At 46.0% G+C, this 17,732-nt stretch overlaps 1 protein-coding gene across 2 annotated transcripts in view; it reads right to left on the reverse strand.

Annotated features, from left to right (window-relative positions):
- Positions 1 to 985: 985 nt before the first annotated feature.
- LOC115415965 (uncharacterized) overlaps positions 986 to 17,732 on the reverse strand; it is a 36,860-nt gene continuing 20,113 nt past the window's right edge. The window contains exons 9-11 of one of the 2 annotated variants that reach the window (XM_030129646.1): positions 16,183 to 17,659; positions 12,307 to 16,134; positions 986 to 3,324 (exon numbers count right to left, since the gene is read on the reverse strand). In XM_030129646.1, the coding sequence (XP_029985506.1) occupies positions 3,302 to 3,324; positions 12,307 to 16,134; positions 16,183 to 17,659 (5,328 nt within the window). In that variant the 3' untranslated portion in view covers positions 986 to 3,301. Of the gene's footprint in view, positions 3,325 to 12,306; positions 17,660 to 17,732 lie in introns of both variants that reach the window. The other variant, XM_030129645.1, reaches the window with a different exon arrangement.

Genomic DNA, 17,732 nt, shown 5'->3' on the forward strand with positions numbered 1-17,732 from the left:
TCACATCCAGACTGAAGGGACTCAGGGTGGACCTCATCCAGCCCGGTGCTCTGTCCAACCACCTGGGACCTGGACCAGTCCACCTCTGAGACCTGGACCAGTCCACCTCTGAGACCTGGACCAGTCCACCTCTGAGACCTGGACCAGTCCACCTCAGACCTCATCCTCTGCTTCCTCCATGGCAGATGTGACAGTGGGATTGAGGAGCTCCTCCCAGAATTCCTTCCACCGTCCAACCACACCCCCAGTGGAGGTCAGCTCCTCCCACTTCCTCTGTAAACAGTGTTGGTGGTGCATTGCTTCACCTCCTGAGGCGTCGGACGCTTTGACAGAATTTCCTCGAGGTCGACCGATAGTCCTCCTCCATGGCCTCCCCAAACTCGGGCTGCGGTACCCCTGTCCTGCCGGTACCCATCAGCTCCTCTGGAGTCCCACCAGCCAACCAGGCTCCATCAGACTCCTTCTTCAGGTTGACACCATCCCTTCCTTCCGGGGTCCACCACCGGGTTCGGGGTCCACCACCACGGCAGGCACCGCAGACCCTGGACCACAGCTCTGAGCAGCCGCTTCGACAATGGAGGCGGAGGACATGGTCCACTGGGACTCAATGTCCCCACCCTCCCCCTGGATCTGGGAGGAGCTCTGCTGGAGGTGGGAGTTGAAGACCGCGCTGGCATCGGGTTCTGCCAGACGTTGAACAGACCCTCACAGGTCTGAGCATGCCCAGTCTGTCCGGTTTCCTCCTTCACCAGCGGATCCAACTCACCACCAGGTGGGGATCAGTCGGCAGCTCCGCCCCTCTCTTCACCCGAGTGTCCGAAACACACGACCGGAGGTCTGATGACCCGACGACGAAGTGGATCATGGACCTCCAGCGTAGGATGTTCACACAATACACACACACACACACACATCATTTTCCAAACAGGTCCAGTGTTGGGTTCAGTCTGATCCAACACCAGTTCATTTATTCAGAAGTTCATAATAAACTCATTCAAAAGTAAATCCAACCAAATCTGAAATAAGTTTTATTGTTTTCCATCAAGACCAAAATATATAAACCCTGCTCCGACACCTTTTATAGGATGATAATAATAATAATAATAATAATAATAATAATAACAATAATAATAATAATAATCAGCCATGGAAACTCTGTACGTATTTACAAAAGATAGAAAATCCAACAGAAATAAATAGAACCTGCTGCACATGTGTGCCCCGGCTCAAAGGTTCAAAGGCAGCAGCTGACCTCCACTGTCTGCTCTGGGACAAAGAGTCCAGAACCAGAACCAGAACCCAACAAAGAGTCCAGAACCAGAACCTAACAAAGAGTCCAGAACCAGAACCCAGCTGAGGGAAAAGCACAAAGAGTCCAACTGATGGAAACAGGAACGGAACAGGGGTCATGTGACCGGTCCACAGGGGTCATGTGACCGGTCCACAGGGGTCAGGGGTCATGTGACCGGTCCACAGGGGTCATGTGACCAGCACACACAGCCACAAACCAGCCAATGAAAGTAAAGAAAAGAAGAGGCAACATGAACAAAGAAAAGAACGAGTGAGGAGTCTGAGGAGGAACCTGTGGGTGAACACTGACCCCTGCTGGACCGGGTCAGACAGGACCGGGTCAGACAGGACCGGGTCAGACAGGACTGGGTCCACCAACGGTCCAGGATCCCAGGCTGAAATAGAACCAGGATTTAAGGAAGAATAAGAAAAAAATTCATGAACAAAAAGGGTTTAATGAAAAAAAAAGATTTAATGAATTTTAAAATAAGTATTCAATGAATAATAAAGAAAAAAAAGGATTTGATGAAGAATTTGACAGAAAAACATCCCAAATAAAATACAAGTATTTAAAGTTTAGACTCAGACTAAACTTAGTTCAGTCTGACTGATGTAGATTATGAGGGACAAAAAAAAAGACATAATTACAAATAAATAAACGTATACATAACTAAATAAACACTTGAAAAAATAAATGCTTATATTTTGTTTGTATTACCATGTTTATATATTTATTTCCTCAATTATGCACGTAGTTTTAAATGTGTATATTTACTTCATATGTATTTCCACACTTATTTCTATATTTATGTATTAATAGAAATAGGAAATAGATAAATATAAAACTATGGTAAAAATATCAAATATAAGCATTTAATTATTTATTTGTACATTTAATTATTCATTCAAGTATTTTATTTAATTATTTCTACACTTATTTCTGCATTTATTTTATTTTATTTTTTATTTCTAATTGTGTCATTCTTTGTCCCTCATATGTGAATGGATCAGAGAAGAAACACAAAAACAGAGAAAACAGAGGCAGCTGAAGCTGAAGCTGTCCTGACCACACCAGTGCAAAAAGCAGAAACTGTCCTGTTATGGCTTCAGGGAAAACATGGAACGGAGCCTCAGACGGAGCAGGAGTCAGTTTGTTCACAGCTTTACGTCCCAGTGGTCCGAACAGAGTGGACCCACAGAGCGGACCCCCAGAGTGGACCCACAGAGTGGACCCACAGAGCGGACCCCCAGAGCGGACCCACAGAGCGGACCCACAGAGCGGACCCACAGAGCGGACCCCCAGAGTGGACCCCCAGAGTGGACCCACAGAGCGGACCCCCAGAGTGGACCCACAGAGCGGACCCACAGAGCGGACCCACAGAGCGGACCCCCAGAGCGGACCCACAGAGCGGACCCCCAGAGTGGACCCACAGAGCGGACCCCCAGAGTGGACCCACAGAGCGGACCCCCAGAGTGGACCCACAGAGCGGACCCCCAGAGTGGACCCCCAGAGTGGACCCACAGAGCGGACCCCCAGAGCGGACCCACAGAGCGGACCCCCAGAGCGGACCCCCAGAGCGGACCCCCAGAGCGGACCCACAGAGCGGACCCAGAGCAGGCACTTCAGGACTGGACCAGTCATACAGAGGTAGACCAGGACCCAGTCCAGGGGCGGATCCAGGTTCAGTTCAGGATTGGACCGAGTTTAGTCCAGGATCAGACCCATATCTGACTAGGATCCGGTTCCATATCTGACTGGGATCCGGTTCAGTAGTCTTTTCTGGATGGACCTGGTGCTGCAGGCCTCAGCTGAGCCTTTAAGTTCAGTCTTATGTCCACATGCAGAAGGTTCTGGTCCACAGTGACTCCGGTCACTGAGGTTCTGGTCCACAGTGACTCCGGTCACTGAGGTTCTGGTCCACAGTGACTCCGGTCACTGAGGTTCTGCTGAGGTACGGTCCATTTTCAGACGGCCCAGGTGTCACATGTCCAAACCCGGGCTGACGTGGGGTTAAGTCGACACAGATTTTTCACCTGAAACAGAAAAACCAGGACTGGGTTCAGTGACAGAACTTACAACATCACAGGATCATCTACTGCAGGGGTTCTCATCTGGGGGGGCGTGACCCTAAAGTGGGTCCAGACCAGTTTTCAGTGGAACGTTAGGCTGCGTTTCCACTACATGGTACCGGCTCGACTCGACTCGACTTCTTTGCATTTCCGTTACAAAAGGACCTGAAATCTGGTACCTGGTCCCAGTTTTTTGGAATCTGGTACCTGGTACTAGTTTTTTGGACTCTGGTACCTGGTACTAGTTTTTTGGACTCTGGTACCTGGTACTAGTTTTTTGGACTCTGGTACCTGGTACTAGTTTTTTTGGAATCTGGTACCTGGTCCTAGTTTTTTGGTACCTCCTCCTCTGAGGTTCCAGGACTGGGGACCAGGTACTAAAGGTGACACTGTGTAAACACTGCAGACCTCTGATTGGTCAGTGGTGTGTGTGCCCCGCCCTTTTCCAGTAAATCTGTCAGTAGGTGAATCCACATGATGACAGTCTGTAAAACTACACCATGGTTTGTCCAGGAGGTTCAGACGCAAACATTCAGCAGGAGTTTGACCAGACAACAGGCAACCAGTGAGTTTATCAGCAACTGTGAGCAGAGCACACAGAAGGAACGCACCGCATCGCTATGACGACCAGGGACTGGAAAGAGGGAGGATCTGGAATGGAAAGGGTCTGGAATAGGACCTGGTACCAGAGTGGAAAGGGTCTGGAATAGGACCTGGTACCAGAGTGGAAAGGGTCTGGAATAGGACCTGGTACCAGAGTGGAACCGGTCTGGAATAGGACCTGGTACCAGAGTGGAACCGGTCTGGAATAGGACCTGGTACCAGAGTGGAACCGGTCAGGAATAGGACCTGGAACCAGAGTGGAAAGGGTCTGGAATAGGACCTGGTACCAGAGTGGAACCGGTCTGGAATAGGACCTGGTACCAGAGTGGAACCGGTCTGGAATAGGACCTGGAACCAGAGTGGAACCGGTCTGGAATAGGACCTGGTACCAGAGTGGAACCGGTCTGGAATAGGACCTGGAACCAGAGTGGAAAGGGTCTGGAATAGGACCTGGTACCAGAGTGGAAAGGGTCTGGAATAGGACCTGGTACCAGAGTGGAACCGGTCTGGAATAGGACCTGGTACCAGAGTGGAAAGGGTCTGGAATAGGACCTGGTACCAGAGTGGAAAGGGTCTGGAATAGGACCTGGTACCAGAGTGGAACCAGTCTGGAATAGGACCTGGAATAGGACCTGGTACCAGAGTGGAGTCAGTTCCATGTAGTGGAAATGCTGCATTGATAAGCTGACCCTGAACTCCAACAGTAGGGGGCGGTAACGCACTGTAATGATCATTAACTTCAGACATTTCACAGAATTACAGAAGAACCAGATGTTTGTTTTAACGTCGTCCTGACTGACATGAGCTCCGCCTCAGTATCTGTAAAACCTGACACCAACAGATGAGCGTTAAACTTCTCACATGGAACAGCTGATATTTAAAGGTGCAGGAGACTTTTGTGAGCAGTGTTTCCTCAGCTCTGTCCATCCTCAGTCATATCCTCAGTTTCATTGGTCCGTTCGTCTGTCTGTCATTCCTCAGCTGAATCTCTTGCTACATTACATCTCATTCCACCAGTGGGTTCCAGCCTTTTCTTCTTCATGACTCCATTTGAACTTCACTCATTTCTGTCGACCCCACACATTTAAAACACAGTTTTTGGCTAAAATTAATTTGTTTTCAGTCATGTAATAGTTTGCTCTACTATGTTTCAAATACAGGCTAATTTTAGACACATGTAGTCTGTATAATGTCTATAAATGGACAGAGGCAGGAAATCCAGGTGTAGATTAAAGGGTCAGCATATGTCCAGTCAGTCCAGCTGGGATTTACAAAGAATACTGACCAAACAGGAACTGACCCTATGGATTATGAAAGAGACTGACCACACACAAACAGAACCACACAAAAAGAACCACACACACAGAACCACACACACAGAACCACACACACAGAACCACACACAAACAGAACCACACAAACAGAACCACACACAAACAGAACCACAGAAACAGAACCACACAAACAGAACCACACAAACAGAACCACACACACAGAACCACACACAAACAGAACCACACACACAGAACCACACAAACAGAACCACACAAACAGAACCACACACACAGAACCACACACAAACAGAACCACACACACAGAGCCACACAAACAGAACCACACACACAGAACCACACACAAACAGAACCACACACACAGAACCACACACACAGAACCACACACAAACAGAACCACACACAAACTGAACCACACACAAACAGAACCACACAAACAGAACCACACACAAACAGAACCACACACACAGAACAACACACAAACAGAACCACACACACAGAACCACACAAACAGAACCACACAAACAGAACCACACAAACAGAACCACACACAAACTGAACCACACACAAACAGAACCACACAAACAGAACCACACACAAACAGAACCACACACACAGAACAACACACAAACAGAACCACACACAAACAGAACCACACAAAAAGAACCACACAAACAGAACCACACACAAACAGAACCACACAAACAGAACCACACACAAACAGAACCACACACACAGAACAACACACAAACAGAACCACACACACAGAACCACACACACAGAACCACACAAACAGAACCACACACAAACAGAACCACACACAAACAGAACCACACAAACAGAACCACACACACAGAACCACACAAACAGAACCACACACAAACAGAACCACACAAACTGAACCACACAAACTGAACCACACACAAACAGAACCACACAAACTGAACCACACACAAACAGAACCACACAAACAGAACCACACACACAGAACCACACAAACTGAACCACACACAAACAGAACCACACACAAACAGAACCACACAAACAGAACCACACACAAACAGAACCACACAAACTGAACCACACATAAACAGAACCACACAAACAGAACCACATAAACAGAACCACACAAACTGAACCACACACAAACAGAACCACACACAAACAGAACCACACAAACAGAACCACACAAACTGAACCACACACAAACAGAACCACACACAAACAGAACCACACAAACTGAACCACACACAAACAGAACCACACAAACAGAACCACACACAAACAGAACCACACAAACAGAACCACACACACAGAGCCACACAAACAGAACCACACACAAACAGAACCACACAAACAGAACCACACACAAACAGAACCACACAAACTGAACCACACATAAACAGAACCACACAAACAGAACCACATAAACAGAACCACACAAACTGAACCACACAAACTGAACCACACACAAACAGAACCACACACAAACAGAACCACACACAAACAGAACCACACAAATAGAACCACACACAAACTGAACCACACAAACTGAACCACACACAAACAGAACCACACAAACTGAACCACACACAAACAGAACCACACACAAACAGAACCACACAAACAGAACCACACACACAGAGCCACACAAACAGAACCACACACACAGAACCACACACAAACAGAACCACACACAAACAGAATCACACACAAACAGAACCACACAAACATAACCACACACACAGAACCACACAAACAGAACCACACACAAACAGAACCACACAAACAGAACCACACACACAGAACCACACACACAGAACCACACACACAGAGCCACACAAAAAGAACCACACAAACAGAACCACACACACAGAACCACACACAAACAGAACCACACACACAGAACCACACAAACAGAACCACACAAACAGAACCACACACACAGAACCACACACAAACAGAACCACACACACAGAGCCACACAAACAGAACCACACACACAGAACCACACACAAACAGAACCACACACACAGAACCACACACACAGAACCACACACAAACAGAACCACACACAAACTGAACCACACACAAACAGAACCACACAAACAGAACCACACACAAACAGAACCACACACACAGAACAACACACAAACAGAACCACACACACAGAACCACACAAACAGAACCACACAAACAGAACCACACAAACAGAACCACACACAAACTGAACCACACACAAACAGAACCACACAAACAGAACCACACACAAACAGAACCACACACACAGAACAACACACAAACAGAACCACACACAAACAGAACCACACAAAAAGAACCACACAAACAGAACCACACACAAACAGAACCACACAAACAGAACCACACACAAACAGAACCACACACACAGAACAACACACAAACAGAACCACACACACAGAACCACACACACAGAACCACACAAACAGAACCACACACAAACAGAACCACACACAAACAGAACCACACAAACAGAACCACACACACAGAACCACACAAACAGAACCACACACAAACAGAACCACACAAACTGAACCACACAAACTGAACCACACACAAACAGAACCACACAAACTGAACCACACACAAACAGAACCACACAAACAGAACCACACACACAGAACCACACAAACTGAACCACACACAAACAGAACCACACACAAACAGAACCACACAAACAGAACCACACACAAACAGAACCACACAAACTGAACCACACATAAACAGAACCACACAAACAGAACCACATAAACAGAACCACACAAACTGAACCACACACAAACAGAACCACACACAAACAGAACCACACAAACAGAACCACACACAAACAGAACCACACACAAACAGAACCACACAAACTGAACCACACACAAACAGAACCACACAAACAGAACCACACACAAACAGAACCACACAAACAGAACCACACACACAGAGCCACACAAACAGAACCACACACAAACAGAACCACACAAACAGAACCACACACAAACAGAACCACACAAACTGAACCACACATAAACAGAACCACACAAACAGAACCACATAAACAGAACCACACAAACTGAACCACACAAACTGAACCACACACAAACAGAACCACACACAAACAGAACCACACACAAACAGAACCACACAAATAGAACCACACACAAACTGAACCACACAAACTGAACCACACACAAACAGAACCACACACAAACAGAACCACACAAACTGAACCACACACAAACAGAACCACACACAAACAGAACCACACAAACAGAACCACACACACAGAGCCACACAAACAGAACCACACACACAGAACCACACACAAACAGAACCACACACAAACAGAATCACACACAAACAGAACCACACAAACATAACCACACACACAGAACCACACAAACAGAACCACACACAAACAGAACCACACAAACAGAACCACACACAAACAGAACCACACACAAACAGAACCACACACAAACAGAACCACACACACAGAACCACACACAAACAGAACCACACACACAGAACCACAAACAAACAGAACCACACAAACAGAACCACACACAAACAGAACCACACACACAGAACCACACACAAACAGAACCACACACACAGAACCACACACACAGAACCACACAAACAGAACCACACACACAGAACCACACAAACAGAACCACACACACAGAACCACACAAACAGAACCACACACAAACAGAACCACACAAACAGAACCACACAAACTGAACCACACACAAACAGAACCACACACAAACTGAACCACACACAAACAGAACCACACACAAACAGAACCACACAAACTGAACCACACACAAACAGAACCACACAAACAGAACCACACACAAACAGAACCACACAAACAGAACCACACACACAGAGCCACACAAACAGAACCACACACACAGAACCACACACAAACAGAACCACACACAAACAGAACCACACACACAGAACCACACACAAACAGAACCACACAAACAGAACCACACAAACAGAACCACACACACAGAACCACACAAACAGAACCACACACAAACAGAACCACACAAACTGAACCACACACAAACAGAACCACACAAACTGAACCACACACAAACAGAACCACACAAACAGAACCACACACAGAACCACACAAACTGAACCACACACAAACAGAACCACACAAACAGAACCACACACAAACAGAACCACACAAACAGAACCACACACAAACAGAACCACACACAAACAGAACCACACAAACTGAACCACACATAAACAGAACCACACACACAGAACCACATAAACAGAACCACACAAACTGAACCACACAAACTGAACCACACACAAACAGAACCACACACAAACAGAACCACACAAACTGAACCACACACAAACAGAACCACACACAAACTGAACCACACAAACTGAACCACACACACTGAACCACACACAAACAGAACCACACAAACAGAACCACACACAAACAGAACCACACACAAACAGAACCACACAAACAGAACCACACACACAGAACCACACACAAACAGAACCACACAAACAGAACCACACAAACTGAACCACACACAAACAGAACCACACAAACAGAACCACACAAACAGAACCACACACAAACAGAACCACACAAACAGAACCACACATAAACAGAACCACAGATGAACAGAACCACACAAACAGAACCATACATAAACAGAACCACAGATGAACAGAACCACACAAACAGAACCACACATAAACAGAACCACACAAACAGAACCACACAAACAGAACCACACATAAACAGAACCACAGATGAACAGAACCACATAAACAGAACCACACAAACAGAACCACACATAAACAGAACCACAGATGAACAGAACCACACAAACAGAACCACAGTGCTACAGTTTCACACTCACCGTTTGTCATGTGTTCTGTGTTTTAGGATTGTCTCTGTAAACTCACCATATAGTTTTATTATTAGTTTTTATTTTTATCAATTACTAGAAATTCCAGGCGACCCACATGGGGTCCCGACCCCAAGGCTGAAAAACACTGCATTACACTGAACAGTTTCTTAGTTCCATCCACCACAAACAAACCATGTGTTTACAGAGTCAGGAGGAACTGGGGCATCTGAGGAATTTTGTGGAGACGTGCATTGTGGGAAAGGGACAGCCACCTGACAGCAGCAGATCTGATATTATATGGATGAAACAAACATGACACGGAAACGCCTGAAACGTGGAACCAGCTAAAGGAATATGCATAGAGGGAAAGGAGCTCCTGCCGTTTCCGCATCGCTGCCTGACAGCGACGCAAACCAGCGTTTCCCACAATGCACATTGTGACAAAACTCCTCAGATGCCCAGTTCCTCCTGACTGTTTGTGAACACATGGTTTGTTTGTGGAGGATGGAACTAAGAAACTGTTCAGCATGAGGAAGGGATTCAGCTGAGGAACGACAGACGAACGGACCAATGATACTGAGGACATGACTGAGGATGGACAGATCTGAGGAAACACTGGTCACAAAAGTCTCCTGCACCTTTAAGCTTCTCACATGAAACAGCTGACATTAACAAACAAAAAAAAAAAGAGAAAAAAACAGAAATATGAACTTAATGATGCGTTTCTTAGCAGCTAATCTAAAGTTAACTTTTATATCATTTGATCATTTCTACATCACATCTTCAAACTGACCAGCTGGTTGACCTGGTCTAACTGTAGCGTAACAGACGGTAGAATTGTTTGGAACGGTGTGGAAACCCAAACCCAGGGCTCAGGGGCCACATTCAGCATAATAGCCTAGAAATAATGACAACTCAATTTTTTTATATGCAAGAAGGAACATGAAATTATGTAAACATTTACATTTTACAAACTATCCAAACAAAAAAAGATGTGAATAACCTGAAAAAAAATAGAAATTTCTGAAGAAGAAAAATAAGAAATAATAATAAGAAAAATTTGAACAATATTGTGCCCCAATTTATGATTTCTACATGTGCATTACAGAGCAGATCTGCCAAGATAAAAAAACAGGCAGAATATTGTTCAAATTGTACTTATTTTTCTCTGAACATTCCAGGTGGTTCATATTTGTTCAGGTTATTGACATTTTATTATTAAAGGATATCAGAATTTAATGTTCTCTCTACACTGGCTCCCTGTCTCTCAGAGAACAGACTTTCAAATTCTCTTGCTAACATATAAAGCACTGAATGGTTTAGGCCCAAAATCCATCAGAGACCTTCTAGTCCAGTATGAACCATCCAGACCACTCAGGTGGTCTGGTGCAGGTCTGCTCTGGGTTCCAAAAGTCAGAACTAAACATGGAGAATCAGCGTTCAGTTTCTATGCTCTGTATATCTGGAACAAACTACCAGAAAATATCAGGTCTGAGATCTGAGTCTGAGTTCTGTTCAGTCCAGGTTCCAGACTCACCTGTTCACTGCTGCCGCTGACTAAAAGGATTTTGACTTTTTACATTTTCTATTCTCTTTCGAAACTCTGCACTGCAACTCTTCCTTTAATATGTGTTTTTATATTTGTGGGTTTTATGTGTTCTTTTCTTACTTGCTGTTTTTAATCACCTTTTACATGTTTCTTTTAGAATGTTTTAAATGTGTTTCTTTTTCCCTGTCATATTTCAGTTTCCTGTGTGAAGCACCTTGAATTGCCTTGTTGCTGAAATGTGTGATGCAAATAAACTTGCCTTGCCTTCTTTGCAATAAATCAAAGAGAAGAAATTGGAGTTGTCATTATTTATTGGCATAATGCCATATTAGTTTTTTCACATTAAACCAAGAAGAACATTTGGAGTCGTTATTTCTAGGTTATTCTGCTGGTATTTTGGAGTTCAAAGCCCTTGACTGTTAATATCTTCTGCACTTTGTAAAGTCATCCCATGGGCCAGATTGGAACTTTTGATGGGCCGGTTTTGGCCCCAGGGCCGCATGTTTGACACCTGAGCCTGAACCTGTGACTGTACTGGACTGAAGTCTGCATTACTCACCTTCATCGTCAGAGTCAAAGCCGAACAGGTTGGTGCATTTCTGGAGCTGGAGGTGACTCTGCAGCTCCTCGGCGGTGTTGAACGTGGTGAAACAGTTGACGCATCGCTGCCTTTGCAGAGACGCTGCGGCCGAAGCTTGTTCAAGAGGCGGACTTTTCTGGGACTCCGGAAACATGGACATCTCTTTCCTTCGTTTGGGCATGGTGATGTACTTCTCATCCAGGTACGCGGTCGGCGGTAGGCGCATGTATGGACGCTTTCTGAACTGGGCAAAGGCGTCCTTCAAGGCGGCGCTTTTATCTTCGCTCGTCAGTTGTCCGTTTACCATGATGGAGTACCCGGGACCACTGGGACCACCAAGTGGACATTTCCCCTCCTCCTTCCCTTCAGGACACTGCACTGCCTCTGGGTTCACCTTTGTTACTCGCTGGACTTTGGTTTTGGAGGATCTCAGAATGCCTTTATCTGCACTTGGACATTTCCTCTTGACAGTCTTGGTGTCCCCGTGTCTCTGGTTAACCTTGCTCTTACCGGTAGCTTTGCTGGAGCTCCTTGCGACCTTGGCTTCCTGTCCCTCTGCTGTGGAACTGGACTGGTTCTCCTCAGAGGTAAGAGGTCGACAAGTCACTGGATCTGAGGCGTTCGCCGTCATAGAGGTGGAAGATCCATCTGCATCTAAAGTCTCTTCTTTTACTTTTTCTCCACCTTCAGAAGAAGAGCTCTGCGACGCTTTGGCCTCCACCTTTTTGACAGCTTTGGCGGCACGTGTTTTGCCTGTTTTTTTCTGTCGTTTCGTTTCTGTGTTTTTGTCCTTGGTTTTACGGACTCTGTGCTTCTTCTTGGCCTTGACTGAGTGCGACGGTGCAGTTGGAAGCTCCTTTTCCATTGCAGATTTTTTGGCGACTTGTGATTTCTTTGACTTGAGCTCCGTTGCCGACGTCTGCTCTTCCTCTCCTGAGGTGGTGTTGGTTGTGAACACCGGTGCGTAAACATCAGGATGAGTCTGCGGTGAACCCATGGGTTCCGACTTCACTTTCTCTTCATCACTGGCTGCACTCGGTTCAACTGTCGCTGCGTCTTCAACTCGTTCAACTCCAGATGGCGTGGCTGATTCTTTGTGGAAGTGTTCGTCTTCTTCATGTGCAGCTGCAGACGTGTGTGCAACTGTTTCTGCTGGTTCTTCCACTTCTTCAACTGCAGACTTAAGCTTTTCGGACTTTTTCAAGGCTGCTTGGTTGTTTGCTTTTTTCTGGGGACGTTTGTTCTTGACGGTCTGTGTGGGGACTTTGCTGTTTGTGACCTTGTCCTGCTTCCGTTCTGTGGGACCTTCTTTTTTATGTTTTGAGGCAGTGTGTTTTTTACTGATATGCATTTTATTCCCTTTGACAGCTTTCAACTTGTGTGTTTTGTTGGTTACAGAGGTACTAAGTGACTGCCTTCCACACATACCTGTTGGAACAGATTTCTGCGTTTTGTGTTTAACGTGACTTGTTTTAATCTGCTTCAGCTCTGCTCTCGTGGCCATTGTTTCATGACTGGATAATCTGGTTCCAACTTCTTCTTCAAACTTGTTGACTACTGAAGCTTGTGTTGCTTTGGGAGGGCTCATTTTCTGATCCTCCTTCAGAACGCTTTTCTTTTTGATCACTTCATTTTTTCTAGTGTTTTCGACTGTTGTCTTGGCTGATTCCAGAGGAGCCCTTCTTCTTGCAGGTCTTTGTGCGTTCACTTTCGCCTGCCGTTTCTTCAGGGTGAGCTTTACTTTGGCGCTGGGTTTTGATATAGAAGAGACGATCTTATAAGTTCTGGGTGGTGCCAGGTTTGTCTTCCTTGTTTCTTGCCTCTTTCTTAACGTTTGCCTTAATCTTTGATAAGATGCGGCAGACTGTGGAGGTGCTTTGCTGTTTGGAAGATTTTTCAAAATAGGTGCCTCCTTGGTCTCATTTTGTTCTTTCAACACAGATGTTCTGTCGGTGGCGAGCAGAGGAGCTTTGACCTGCTTTACAACTGATGAATTTGGAGGAGTTTGGCATCTTAACTTCCTTTTAGCTTTTACACTTTTTTTCTTTTTCACAGCAAGGTCAGCAACTGCAGATTTTGGCTTATGACATTCTGTTTTTTTCTCAAACTCTGGGTTTTTGTGCTTGTCACCTGATTGCACATTTGGGACTGATTTAGTGGATTTTGAAGAATAGTGGTCTTTTTCATGGAGGTTCAGCGCCCAGAGGCAAATAAACAGTTGAGGACAACCGGGGAGGCAGCACACCGCCTGCAGTGGACTGTGCCTCCTGGCATGGCGTCTCATTTCCATTCCGCTTTTGAACCGGGCGGTACAACCCAGATGAAGGCACGGGTGCCGTGGAGTGAGTCTGTGTCTTTCAACGTGGTGCTGAAAATGTTCGAAACTATATAAAACCCTCGTGCAAATACTGCATTTGCCGTTTCCCACACGGAAAGCCAGTTCTAAGGGTTTGTCGTCCCCGTGGTGATCTTCTAGAGCGTGGTAAAGGAGCGCCACACGGTTTTTCAGCATGTCTGTAAACCATGTGCACCCATCCACAGGACAGCACAGTTTTTCTTGCAGCTCCACATGATTCTTGTCTGCAAGTTGCTTGTTCTGATTTGCGGTAGTTTTCAGCGGTTGAGATTCTGTCCCCTTTATTTTGTCTTCAGTGGAGCTGACCGGTTCTTTCTTGACCTGAGTGGACGTAGACGTACCTGGGTCAAGGTTTTCAGTCTTATCCCTTCCACTTGTTCTACGATCAGATATATCCTGTTGATGGAGTTGTGTACGTAACTTGGCTTTCAGGGCCAAAGTTTCCTGTTTAGTTTTGTGACCATCTTTCTTTTTATCGATATGCCCATTAACCTTGTGAACAGGATCCTTCATTTTTAAGCACTTTGACTTGTTTTGTTCCTTTGTTTGTAACAATGGAGTTCGCACCAGTCTGTCATTACATCTTAATTTTCTGGATTTGGGTGGGCTTGATTCTGAAACGGTCTTGGTTTTAGGAACCTCAGTAGATTTCTTTAGTCTCTCACTATTCCGATGCCCAGAAGACACATTTGTGGTCTTGGTTTTCGCAGAGGTTTTATGCTTGGACATATCTTTGGACTTAGAAGTGTGACTTTCTTGGCTTTTGTTTCTAGTTGTCTCTTTGAGCTTCTTCAACTTCTCAATATGATCAGAGAGATGCATCATGGCCAGAAGGTCATCTTTAAACATCACCCCACAGAACATGCATTCGTCTTTTCGGTAATGGAACATTGCATGAGCTACCACTCGACTCCCCTTAAAGACCTTGTGGCAGAAGGTACAAGTGTACAGTAACTTGGACTCCTCCGTTTCCACGTGGTCACCGTATTCAGATCCGTCGTCCTCGGCATCTTCACTTTCTTCCTGTGCCGACAGCTGTTGTTGTGAGCAGCTGGAAGTTGACTGCACTTTGGGAGGAACATTCGGTTTACTGTTGCAAACCACCGACTGCTTGGAGGCACTGTCTTCAGGGGCAGGATCTTTATGATTCTCCAGATCTCGAGTAATTTCAGTAACCATCTCTGTTACTAAAGTCAAAGCAGACATGTCATTTAGATTGTCCGACTCTGTCGCTTTCATCGCCGATACCTCACAGAGACTGACCCTGTTCCCTTCAGAATTTGTGCCTTTGTCTGGACTGTGTTTTACACCTTGAGTAAGAACATGTCTGCCCTTTTCAGAGTTCGAAGAAGGCAAGTTCGCGTCGTGCTTGTGTTCCCCGTTTAAAAGTAGCTCCCCACCTACTGGAGCACTATCTTGAGACTTTGACAGCATGTTTTCTGCAGCGTCAGTCTTTGAAACACTGGAGACAGGAGGCGTTTCGTCACCACGTACAGTCTGAATGTTGTCGGAAGTTGAAGTGTCTCTGGATAAAGTGGTGGATTTTAAGACATGGTCTGCAGTTTGAGGTTTGGAGACTCTCTCTAAAACCGGGGGTGGTGGTAGTTTGGTTGCAGCTGGGCTCGGAGAGGCCACGGTTACTTTCATCTCGACAGAACCTTCAGAGAGCACCCTCACCGAGGCTTTAGTTTCCAAAACCTCCTCTTTGCTTTCAGCTTCAGGAACTCGGTCTAAAACAGGGGCTTCTGCTGCTTCATTTTCTGCTGCCGTCGGCGTCTTAACGGCAGCAAAGTTCTCACAAAGATCTCTGTCTGAAGTAATGCTGTAAGAGACGACTTCTTCCCTTTGGGCTTCGGGGACATTGTCCGTCACGTCCGACTGTGAAGAAATCATTACTTTCATCTCAACAGATGGCTTCTCGTGTTTGGGTGGACTTCCGTGCACAGAGGAGCGTGTGATCGTTGAGACCGACCCTTGATTATTTGTTGAAGTTCCTTTTCCTTTGGGCCGCCGAGCATAGCAGTGCAACAACTGGACGAACATAGATGGATCCCGCGCTCTGAGAATGACTTCTTTACGGTGGACAGGCTTCAGCGGCTGTGACGAGGCTGGAATTTTGACTGTAGGTCTGTAAAAAAGCATCTGAGGGTACCCTCTGTGTCTGTTGCAGGTTTCTTCCGTGAACGTACCCATCAGCTCGTTGTCCGGTAGGGAGAGTTCCAGAACAACTTGAGGAGGACAGGTTGAGGTAAGGCCGTCTGCAGAGGTGCCTTTCTGTGGCTTGTTGTTGTTGTTGTTGTGGTTCTCCCGTGTCTTTAAATGCGAGTTCAGCAGTGCTTTGTGTTTTGTGTTGTTCTTAACTTGAACCATTTCGGACCTCTTTATGACAGAGGTCTGATGTTTCAAACTGTGCCTTTTCGCCTTCAGAGGAGCATTATTCTCCAGAGTTCCTGAGTCTTCTAGAAGCCACCTGGGCTTTCTAATCCTGCGTTTTGGCGGGTTTTTCTCTGAGAGTCTGGTGGTGCGTCTTTGTTCGCTGTAACCTGCTATGTTGTCGTGGATTCTGTCGAGCTGCCAGAATGAGCGCCTCAGCGGTTCGGACGGTGCCTCCTTCGCGGGGCGTGACCCCTGGCTGGCTCTCCTCTTCACGGACGGGTCGGTGTTGAGCCGTGGTCGGCCAGGGCCCACCTTTACCCTCTTGGATGCTGCGTCGGCTCGATCCCCCTGGTAGACTCTGTCGTCTTTGTGGTGTCGCTTCTTTGCCGCTGCCTGCTGTAACCCTTTGGTTCCCTTCTGACATGACGATTTACGGGATCGTAAAGAAGGCTCTTTGCAATAGTCAGGAACCCATTTCTCCTCCATGATTTCTTCCAGGGCAGCACTAACCACCTTCTCACTCATGAGCTTCAAACAGTTTGTTCGCAAAGCAATGAGGTTCCAAAACTCGGGGTCGAAATACAGGTCTTTCTTGAGAATCTGGAAGAAAATAGAAAAATATATTTTAGAACAACAGTTCAGTGGATGCACCTGAGCTTTAGTTTTGAAACTG

The sequence above is a fragment of the Sphaeramia orbicularis genome, unplaced genomic scaffold (assembly GCF_902148855.1).
Source record: "Sphaeramia orbicularis unplaced genomic scaffold, fSphaOr1.1, whole genome shotgun sequence".
NCBI classification, from domain to species: Eukaryota; Metazoa; Chordata; class Actinopteri; order Kurtiformes; family Apogonidae; genus Sphaeramia; species Sphaeramia orbicularis.